Genomic DNA, 12390 nt, shown 5'->3' on the forward strand with positions numbered 1-12390 from the left:
ACCATGATGGACAAGTTAAGAAATGAGGAGGTGAGGCAGGAAGCTGGGATTTAGATACCTCTACTATACACAGTTAGCACGTCCAGACTATGGTGATTCAGACGGGTACAAGAACAGTTCAAAGGCCCTTGGAACGAGAGGTAGAATGCAAGTCACTGGTTGGAGGACACAAGGCTGATGGATGGATATGGTCGGGACAGCTAGGGGAAGGACACAGAATGACGTGATGAAGCACAAAACATTAATGAATAGACGGGAGTTGAAGAGGCTTATCAACAGTACCAGAAAACTGGAGCTGGCAACCAGGAATGAGTTAGCTGGAAAATTTATAATGTCCAATAATGGACCATTTATATTGGTATTATAAATTTACTCATTCGGGACAAATATTTCAGGTTCCCTATGGAATCAACATTCATCATCATCATCATCATCATCATTATCATTTCCCAACTCCAGTTTCCCGGGTGTGGTGTACAAGCGCTCGCCATCTCCTTCTGTCTTCATACATCTTCTGATCCAGTACATCCTCCCATTTGTATCCTCTCTCCTCTACATCTGATCTTACAGTCTCTATCCAACGTTTTCTTGGTCTTCCCTGTGGTCTTCTTCCTAAGAGATTAAGGTCAAAATATTTTCTGGCAGTTCTTTCCCTGTTCATTCTCATTATGTGACCATACCACTGAAGTCTGCATTTCTTTATGACACTGATAATAGGAACCTCAATACCAGCTACTTTCGTATTCACTTCATTTCTGATCTTGTCCTATCTGGTTGTTTGGTTCATGGTTCTAATGAATCTCATTTCAGTTGCTTGGATTCTGCTGAAGTCAACATCCACATCAACTGTAAACCACTGACGATGATAAAAATACAAGACATTTACTGATGGCCTGACTGATTTCTAAACACAAATTAAGAATAAAGGCAGTGAATCAAAATACTGACAGCTCTTTATCATATTTCTTTTCCATTTTTCCACTCTAATGTGAGGGATGACTGATCCTTTTATCATCTCATCTATGCCATGCTGTTCATTTCTTATAAAATTTCAAAGTTCGCCCTGAACAAGGTTTAAAAAATAATCAAGCCTAGAGGTAATATGGAAAAGAAAAATGAATTACAACTAACAGAATGTGATATGAATAAATGGATGTGACAAACATATTGGCATGGAAAAAAAAAAAGAGGGGGGGGAGGAAAAAACCCACTCTTTTCTTTCCCCAAGCCTTTTGTCAATAAATCTATCGGCTGTTTTCCTTGGAAAAACCACTGTTTTATCATTTTTTTACTTTTCTATGCTCAATAATAAATAATGTTTCCATAAACATCAATTAGTTCTTATCACTTTATGGCAAGAGTTTTCAGTATCACTATCAGAGCTGCAAATAGTCTTTACTTTTCTCTTCGAGTCTCTTTTGTCTGTCCTGAATGCTTCTTCTTCCGAATCACTACACAAATCCACCAATTGTTGAGTACTTTTAAACACGTCTTTCTTACTTTCAGCGTCATGTTTACTTGACAAGATGTGATTACTTTTGGAAGAATGTTTGGATGTATCCTTCTTTCTTTCACTGTCGTGATTACTACGTGAAACAGAACTATTATCAGAAGCACTTTTAGGTGTAATCTTCTTGCCTTCACTATCACGTTTTCCTGAATAAGTATTAATTTTTGGTGAACTACCGCTTTTTTTGCTGTTTGTTTTCACACCAACTTTTACATTTGTATCACATTCACTAGTTTCGTGTTTTACAGAATTTTCTTTAGAATTCATTGTTGCGTTACTGGCTTCATTTATGGAGGGTTTTGGAGGTATGATGTTCTTCCCCACAGTAACCATTTTGATGCTGCACTTGTCAGAATTAAGATTTGAAGCTCGAGGACCTGAAAGCAAGATAATAAATCATCTGAAAATATACCTCAGACATATGGGTATTTTAGAGTTTTTCCCTTTGGACTAATAAATTATCATTACAGAATTATAATTTACAAGAACAATGTTATAACATAGTGAATTGGGAAAAGTGAGGAATACACACAAGGAAAGTTATACAAGAAAAGCACAAAGTTAATGAGAAAAGGTATCAGTGGATGTAAACAACAAAATCATGAAGTAAAATCAAGGAGGGAATACTACAGTTGAATACAATTTTTAAAAAAGCAAAAAGAATTGCCTTGGTTAAGTGTCAAATCATAATATTCTTAAATACTAAAAAGTGAAATCATTTGTGTGTGTTTGTGTGTATGACCTCGAGAGTCCCTTTATGGACAGGAGCATAGAATACTTCCATGGCATCCTCTACCCATTGTAAAGGGTGATTAAAAGGGGGTAACGCTTTCATTCTGAGTGTGGGTTGGTAACCATCGAGTTCCTCAATAAGTCTAACTTTGCTTCAACTTAGCTGTGCCAGATTCCTCGCTTTCAAATTTCCTATTCAACCTCACTTGGTCAACTTTTATTCCAACCCTGATGGTATTATGTTTGGAAAGCCTAAGGAGTCTTTCATTTTCCAGTCTTTCATGCTCCTTCCCTAAATTTTGCCAATAACTTCAAAGGGTTAGAATACTACCATTAACAATAATGTTATTTGCTTTACATCCCACTAACTACTTTTACGGTTTTCAGAGATGCCAAGGTGCCAGAATTTAGTCCCGCGGGAGTTCTTTACGTACCAGTAAATCTACAGACACGAGGTTGACGTATTTGAGCACCTTCAAATACCACTGGACTGAGCAGGATCGAACCTGACAAGTTGGGGTCAGAAAGCCAGCGCCTCAACCGTCTGAACCACTCAGCCTGGCAATACTACCATTTTTCCCCTGATTAGTTTAATGATTAGTGCCTGATTGTATTTACTCTTAAAACAATAATCACCACCAGTATAACACAATGCTCTACAATGAACGTCACATAACTTTGGGAGCAAGCTTCTATTTTCAAGAAAGACCATTAAGCATACTCACCAATCTAAAACCCATTCAAAAATATCAGTCCTGCATCCAGAAACTAATGAACGATGCTCTGAAAAGAGCTTTAATTTACATAACTGGCCACTGAGATACCTTCACATTAAGAGCTTGAGAGGAGCAATTACAGCTATCTAATCATATTTTAACCTGTGATGTGGTTCATACTAGATTTTCACATTCTTACAATATTATTTTCTATGCTTACCAGAAGAATGGATTCATAGCTGATCATCCTAAACTTCTTACAACTCCCAAGGAATCTGCTTTTGATCTTGCCGGAGCAAACTTTGTAATTGCTGGGTCCGGCTCCATGGCTAAATGGTTAGCGTGCTGGCCTTTGGTGACAGGGGTCCCGGGTTCGATTTCCAGCAGGGTCGGAAATTTTAACCATAATCGGTTAATTTTGCTGGCACGGGGGTTGGGTGTATGTGTCGTCTTCATCATCATTTTATCCTCATCACGACGCGCAGGTCGCCTACAGGCGTCAAATCAAAAGACCTGCATCTGGCGAGCCAAAACTTGTCCTCGGACACTCCTGGCACTAAAAGCCATACGCCATTTATTTGCAACTGCTGTGGTGCATTGTTATCCATTTGCTAAACTAGATGCAAGTTACAAGTTTTTTTTTCAAACATTTTGTAAACACCTACTGTATGTTGCCCATTCTGTGAAGTGTACCGTATGTACCAAATACATTCCAAAAGAGGTCAGTAGCAGCTAATATTTTGCTGTTACAATTTTTATTACTGAGGGTTTCGAATGGTCCTAACAAGACATTGTGCTTGTAAGCTAACACTCAAGTAGGTTCATTGCAGGAACCCATAACCGGCAACATTAATTTGCTGGGAAGACAATCATCATACTTGCCTACGGTATTTTGGGCATTACAAAAGGTACTGAATCTCATATGATACTATAGCAACATAAGCAAGAAACTCAAGTTAGTCCAGAAAGCACCCATTGTCAGCCTAATTTTATAAAGAAGGGTTCTATTCTGCATATCTAGTATAGGTGTACAGATCTGGCCAGATATTCCATTATGGCAATGGAGTAAGACAGTACAGCCAGCGACTCAATGCAGAGTGTTGGGCACCAGTAAATAACACGGCCCCCTAAAGGGTCCAACGGCTTTGGGCATATGAGCCCCTTTAGATACGTTGATGGTTCCATAAGTGTAGGAAATGACACCGGAACTCATCACAAGTGTTTGCCCAATGGCAAAACGAGCAGAGAAGGAATCCGTTACTCTCACTGTTCCCAAATGTCATGAATGCAGAAGAGGTCATGCCAGACGAACTGGCTGTGAAAGAGCACCTCAGTAGTACTGGATTAAATTCCAAAACCTCTCCGTAGTGCTCATATGGAGTGAGGGCATATGACACTGTTGATGGTGATTTGTCCGTCGGATGGTGACATACAGCTTTGAGCAGACCCATTGGTGTTATTCGACAGGAGTAGACTACATGCCGACACCAGGTTTCACTCCCTCCCGACCTCATTATCATCACCCCACATCCAGATGCACAGGTCGCCTATTGGTGTCAAATAGAAAGACCTGCACCAGGTGAGCCGAACATGTCCTCAGACACTCTCGGCACTAAAATCAATATCCATGAGCTCTCTAAACTGAACATTGATGTTGCTGCTTTGAGTGAAACTAGACTGTCCACTGAAGGTAAAATTACTGAGTTTCGTTCAGTATATACCATCTTCTGGAAGGAAAAGGAGGAGCAGGAACATCACATCCATGGTGTGGGAATCACTGTGGAGACTAAACTGGTTATTGATCACCAACTTACTCCCACTGCAATCAGCAAAAGACTTATGACTGCATTAATGAAGAAGAAAGACAGCCCTCAGCTACGTAGGGTATATCATAAGAGATAGGCAATATGATGGGGCAAGTAGAATACATCGATGATATTCCCTGCCTGTCTTAAGAGCCAATTAAAAAGTGTAATCACCAGGTTCTCTGAAGTTTGGACTAAATGCTGGTGACCAACATACCCTATCTGTGCCTGGCATTGCTTCTACTTACTTGACCATGCTCCTCACTTTCAGATTTCCTATCTGACCATCCTTGGTCAACTCTTGTTCTCTTCTGACCCTGATGGTATTAGGTTTGCAAGGCCTAGGGAGTTTTCCATTTTCATGTCCTCTGTGGCCCTTCCCATTCTTTTACGGATACCTTCAATCTCTGAAGGGTCAGAATACTTCCACTCTTCCTCTGATTAGAGTTAAGAGAGGATGGTTGCCCTGGTGAACCTCCCACTAAAACAGATATGTATTACCAGATAGGTAATACGGTATACAGAATATAATTTCTTTAGCCTGCACTGGTATATCTTTGTTCTTAGAAAATGAAAAACTCTGTAATAGGAAAAACACAAGCTGCATCCTCCTGCTGATTCCCATATCAAGTCTTGAATTCTCCCACTTCTTTAGTAATGAATTTATCCACAAATTCACAATTGAATTTTATTGCCTTTCTTCCATCTCTCCTTCCACTTGTCACTGTATAGCATTTCTCTCACTAATTACTTTCTATCATTCTTCACATCTACCAATTTACAGAGTCAAACTGTTCTTTTCATACTGCAAATTAATCATTTGTAAACTTGAGCTTTGTTTGAAGTGTTTGGGTTTGATTACACAGCACAGCAAAGATAAAAATCCTGGAACTGAATCTTGTTCAAAGTAAATATACCTTGCACAAGAAACTGTTACTTCTTCATCTATAGTATATGTTAATCCTACTGGTATAGGGTCTGCTGGATGGACCAAGGAACATTATCTATACAACTGAAAACATCACTGCGCTGTAGGCAGAAAGCTCTCCCCCCTGTCCCAAGCAGAATGCCATCAATGTTTTGGACATTCAACTGGTCGAGTTCAGCCCACTTCAAAATGGAATGCACTATTGGCGACAGTGTTATGTGCAGAATAAACTTACTTGACAAGCATACCATGGAATAGGTTTTGGAAGAGGATATTGTTGTATGATTGCCACCTTGAATTTGGGACTACTTACTTTACTATATGAGATAAACAACTGACTACACTTGATAATAAACAAATTAAAAATCGTGAGATTTGCTGTACTTACAAGGTTACAATATAAAAGACTCTGAAATTGAAATAAAATGAGGATCTAGGCATTGACTTTAAGTTGCACTTGACTGGACATTTGATATCTTCTTGCCGTATATTTATCCCACACTGGTTCCATTTTACCTTGGACAGCTTAAGGACTGCTTGGACTTGCTTCTTGGAACTACCATCTGCCATCCCTGCTGCTGCTTTTGTCAGACCCGTTCTGCCGACCTATTTTCTTGTTAGTAACTTACTTTCACTAACGAAAGATCTCCCATTAATGAATCCTGTATATTTAAGCATACTGCTCTTTGAATTAAATTCTCCTGTTGCATACTATAATATCAGCTTCGAGATACAAGACTCAATATTCACTGCTCACAGAATACACCCAAGACGTAAGAATCCACCGCGTTTAAAACAGACCCAAGACGTCTAACCAAAGAATTCACCACTCGTGGAGTATACCCCATACATCAGACGGCTTCCAAGGGATGCAAGCTCTTTTACTGTCTTATACAGTCACATGGCTTCCCCCACGTTGTGATACTCTTTTGACAACACTTCCTGCTTTGAGATTGAATGCTGTTTTCCTTGTAGTAACATGTGGATAAACCAGAGTATGACTCCAGTATAATAATAGTTGCGCTGCAACCCTGCAAAATTGTAACTACATTATAAACTTACTTTCTACATATAGTAGCAAATCTCACCATTTATACAAGTCTTAAGCCTTAATTCCGTATGTTAATACGGAAAAAGGATATAAACAAAGTTCAAATCCGCAAAGGTCGGCTAATATGGATAGAGAAAAAAGACAAAGTAAATATTTATATCAGTTATCTCAATTTCAGTTCCACAATCAACGTAGGAAAGCAGTTAGAATGGTCCTCCATGAAAACAATGAAAGATGTCTGATTAATTCTCTCAACATGTATATGGCTATTTCCATGAAATATTAGGACATGAAAATAATTCAGTGAGAGAAAATTATCCCCCAAAAGTGAGTAAAGCTATATAAACGGTTTATAATGACACGTTTAATGATGTTATATCTAAAGATGAAATACAGCTTGCAACAAGTAGAATTGGAGTGGACACTTCACCTGGACCTGATTACATCATCGTTAGAGCTATTAAAAGTGACATAGCTTCTGAGATAATTGCCACAATAGCCACTCGTATGCTTCAAACGGGACAGGTACCACCATGTTTTAGAAAGGCAAGAACCGTTCTTATACACAAGGGAGATGCCCCTGATGACATTGCAAACTGGAGACCAATCACAATATTTTCTGTTGTTAGGAGAGTAATTGAGCAAGCTCTTGATAAACGCCTGAGAGAATACGTTGCGTTTAATCCACAACAACGGGGATTTATAACTTCAGCCAGTACACGTATCAATACTTCTACACTCGATTCGGTTTCGAATTCCGCGAAACTGAACAAAACTGATGTAACAGTGATTTTTCTAGATGTCAGAAAGGCGTTTTACATGAGATCTTGAGGACATTAGGAATACCTGAGAAATTAAAGGAACTAATAATTAATCTCCAGACAGGAAACTGGAATGACCACCACCTTAAGCCTAAAAAGGGGTATTATGCAGGGCTCACCTCTTTCTCCCTGTCTCCACAATCTAGCGACAGATCATATTTTAAACGAACTAACTAAAGACTCTCTCACAAGCCACTACGGATTTTCTTTAGTACCACATCTTCCACCTTTAACGATCATGGGTTTCGCTGATGACTTGGTTGTCATAGGAAATAGTCGAACAGCAGCACTTGAGCTCTCGAAAATAGTCACAAGGAGATTTCATGAAATAGGGCTTTATATCAACCCAATGAAATCTACGGCAATCTGCATCGAACGCGGGAAGTTAATTGAAAACCCAACTGAATTTAAGAGGTATGATATATCGAGTTTGCAACGTGGGGAAACAATCCGCTATCTGGGAGTTAAATTTTTGAATGAAATTATTTTTCAACCTACACAGAAGCTTAAAAATTTACAGAATAAAATGGAGAAATTGGTTTCTTCTCCACTATTACAGACTGACCAGAAATTTAAAGTATTAAGAACAGAGATATGCCCATCTCTCATATACCCATTCCAAACTATCAAGCCAGAGAAGATTCCGAAAAAGTTCCTTGCTGATACAGACATACTAATACGAAGTGCTCTTAAGGAAATTCTTCAAATACCTGCAGACATTCCTAATGGAATGGTCTACACTGAGAAAAAATATAAGGGGTTGGGACTTTTCTGTGCCACTTGGGAAGCTCATCTTCAGCACATTAACATCTGTAAGGTACAATTAAGTTCAGGTGACGAATACATCCGTGCTACGAGAAATCTGAAAGAAGAAATAACTCTCTCACTACAGTCCCTCAATGTCCCTCCATCTGACAATTCGCTATATCCACGCCTAGAAATAACTGATGCCAGAAAAGTGAGAAGAGTACCGAGAGAAAGGACATTCAGTGAGGGGTGGAACTTGCAGCAGAAAGGAAGAGGTGTATGTTTGTACAATGAATATACTCCTGCCAACTCCTGGATTCGAGACCATCAAGGCTTATCATGTAGTGAATGGGGTGAAGCAATTAAGATGACAGCAAACATTTCAGCAGTTAGATTGGTACCAGGAAGATCTCGGAACGATTCCCTTTGTAGGCGCTGCCTCAAGGAGATTGAAACTGTTGCGCATGTTCTGGGATCTTGCCCTCATGGTGAACTTTTAAGGAATACAACGCTGAAAGACCATGGTTTCCAGGTATTCGAAGAGATTCATGGCTTAGCGGACAACGGAAGCCACAGAAGGATCGACATCATTGCTTTCAAGAATAAGAAGAGAGGTTACATCATCGACCCCACAATTCGCTTTGAAAACCATAAGTCGCAGCCCTCAGATGTTAACCTCAAGAAGAGGAATATTTACTTACCAACAATTCCTTACTACAGGGAGAAATACCAGATAGAGGAAATCGACAAAGCAGGTCTGATGATTGGAGCAAGGGGAATGATTCCCGTTTTTGCCGTTAATTTCTGGAAACAGATGTCTCTGCCAGTTACAACATTATGGGAGATTGCCATCATAGCTCTAAGGGGCTCACTGATAATTCTAAGAAATCACTGTTACAATTAGGTTCCTTCAACATTTCTCAACATTTCTCTTTTAAAAATAAATGTAAAAGTATGCTTTGTCGCAAGGCAGCCTCTGCATGAAAGTCTCTTGTATATTACCAGTGAATTGTTACAAGTGTTACAAGTGACGATATATCAATAAACATACTACATCATAGCATGAATCAGCTGTTTATCTTCGTATTCCATTCGTTGAATTAGGTTATGCTTGCATCATTTATCGTAATATCATATTTTAAGGTAACTTATGCAGCAAAGATTCAAAGAACTAATATTCCTGTGAATTTCTTAATGCTACGATGTTATTTTTCAGTTTATTTCTTTGATGATAGGAAATTACTCCGTTATTATCACCCATTCTGTTCTTCTGCGATCCTCGCATATGTTCCACGATAGTCTGACATACGGTACTGGTACCTTGGTCTGTTGTTACGAATCAGATGCTGCTAATAACGATATTCTGGCGCCAAACTTAATTGTTAAGAAATTGCAAACTCTGCATGAATTGTTAAAATCATGTCAAGAGAAACAAAGTTATTCATTTTAAAGGAAATAGAAAGAAGGAAAGATATTCGTTTCGTGCATTCAGCGAGAGTCTGAAAAAACAAGACAAAATAAATGGTTGGATGGAAATATTTGACTTGGGAAAAGCTCATGGAGCTTTTGAGGGGAAAAGTTGGATGTATGTAAGATATATTCTGCTCATTAATGATTTCAGGAATGTTCTTCTTGGAACATGTTTGTTCAGTATTTCCAGACCAACGAACAATTTGAGGAAATTTTATATCAATTATTGCAGCTACCACAGACCGAAGATTTTGCCATCCCATGCATATCTGCAATACCATGGTAATGACCACCATTTCCTAGCCAGTTAGTAACTGTTGTTTAGCAGAGAGAGATTTATTTCTATTCATAGGATGTTTTAACCTATGCCCAATATCTATCAAAAATTCTTCCACTTGTATTGTACTTAACCTACAGCACTAGCACACTGGTAGAGAATACTTCTCAATTCACTAGTAAGTTACAAGTACTAGTACTTTCGTGGAACACACCCATAAAAATTCACTGGTAATATGTAAGTATGGAGTAGTAAAGTACAACTGTAGAAAATTCTTTTGTAGAACAGAAACTCTGGTATTTGTTCTACTTACTAGAGAATTTACTTGTATACAAGACCATACTTTTGTGGAATAGGCCCCTGGAGTTTCTGTACCAGAACTAAAATTGTAAATCATAGTCATTAATGGAAAATAAAATGTAGATTCATAGTTTGTATTAAATATAGTGAGATTTATAACTTTTATTACATATTGTGAAATTCATTAATCGTATTACATATTGTGAAATCTAATTCCAAATTTGTATTTACAACAGCTTATTTTATTGAGAATGAACCCTCTAGATTTTTAGGACAGTATGGCGATTTTTAACCATTTTCAAGATTTAAGATTCTTAAAAAAGTTATTTTCATGACGGTTTCAAGAAATGAACAATATTCTCATAATTCACATATCTAATGTTTTAATTTTTTCATGTTATATAGCTGCAGAAGGTCCAATTGGACCAAAACATGTACTAGATAATACATTTGTTCAAAGGTAATGGAAAGATGGATCTTATTAAAAGAAATTTTCATTAGATTTAAAGTTTCAGTATTCTTCAATTGATGATAAGGTTCCATTTTCCCATTTCCGAGGCCAAAGTTCAAATTCTACCTTAGTACACTGAAGCTACTGGTACCATATGCCAAATCTCAAGAAATATTATTTAAAACCAATTTCAACATGTGAAGAATTTTTATAAGAAAGTGATGGACAGTTTTATGGAAAAACAGTGTGTATTGTTTTAGTGTATTTTCAAACATTTCAGAAAAGACATGAGTTCATCCATTTTAAATTATCAGACAGTAATAATTATGTATTTTAATTAGATACAAGACGCTATGACAGAAGAAGTCTTAAATTAGACGAAACATATACCAAAGATTGTATAACATATTTTAATATTTAATGTGTTCTCACTTGTAAAGTGAAGTGTATTGATTGGGTGGACCATTAAACCTAATACTAGTTCTTAATTACCCAATTTTCGCCACTTCCTTTTATTCTTGTATTCTAGACCGAAAAAATGGGAATTGTTATCTTTCTTACAATTTCTCCTTTATTCATCTTGAGGATCGGAGGTATCCGGGTTTGAGTTGCGAATACAATACTGACTTACACGTTTTCTATACTTTTTTGTTATGTGGAAATTAATTTAATTCAAAGTTTGATATTTTTGGTCCCGATCACTTTGAATTATCAAGGTTTTACTGTATAAACTTGACCATATTAATGGCCTATAGCGGTCTGTACTGACTACTTACAGTGACAATTGACAATCTTACAGCACTGAAAAAATAGGAGATGATGGGTCTGCCTTGTCAATACTATTCAAAAAAACTATTTAATATATATCATTTAATAATACATGTTTTGAGAAAAGATCATTCCCTTCTTAAGCGAACTTATGTTTCACAAATTCCAATGACTTGATTAAAAGTTTTTCTGAATAGTATTTGTTGTATACATGAACAGGTATACAGGAACACAACTATATTTTATTGCTTCAGATAGTCTTAATAACATATATACATACATTCAAATAAAACTTTCCTCGAAGCAGTATGAAAATTACAACAGTTAACGTTGCTTGAAGACTGAAGTTCCAAAAAAAAAATGTACACTTTATATACATATATACATGAATCTATCTTGATGCGAAAGTCCACTGAAAAGCTAGAGTTCTTGATAGTTGAAAACTATCTGTTCTATACCGTCACAAGTGTAAACAGTAGCGAAAGCTTGCACTAATAGAATATTAGTTGTTTCTGTAACTTGTCAGGAACTGACATTGAAATGTATAATTAGTAGAATACTAATTGATGTGTTTGAACCTAGGTGGGACTGAAGGAATACTGTCATCGGGCTCGACGTGGCTGCGGGAAACGGGAGCGGAGGCAGTAACCCGAGGTGAAACCTCAAACACTCAGAATCAGTCTACCTATTCGAGACACCTTTTTAAGAGGGATAGCCTCCGTGTTCGACATTCGCTGTAATCTGGTGCTGGGCACTGGCAAGTCCTCGCCTGTGGCTGGAAGGCAGCACCTTTATATAGCTGGCTGATGTAACA

The 12390-nt window shown here is 37.6% G+C and overlaps 1 protein-coding gene across 1 annotated transcript in view; it reads right to left on the bottom strand.

The window, feature by feature from the left end:
• Nucleotides 1–1264: 1264 nt before the first annotated feature.
• LOC136876272 (ATP-dependent DNA helicase Q1) overlaps nt 1265–12390 on the bottom strand; it is an 82649-nt gene continuing 71523 nt past the window's right edge. The window contains exon 12 of the mRNA XM_068228259.1: nt 1265–1887. Coding sequence (XP_068084360.1) covers nt 1331–1887 — 557 coding nt within the window. The 3' untranslated portion in view covers nt 1265–1330. The remainder of the gene's footprint in view (nt 1888–12390) is intronic.

Source organism: Anabrus simplex, chromosome 6 (assembly GCF_040414725.1).
Source record: "Anabrus simplex isolate iqAnaSimp1 chromosome 6, ASM4041472v1, whole genome shotgun sequence".
NCBI lineage: Eukaryota > Metazoa > Arthropoda > Insecta > Orthoptera > Tettigoniidae > Anabrus > Anabrus simplex.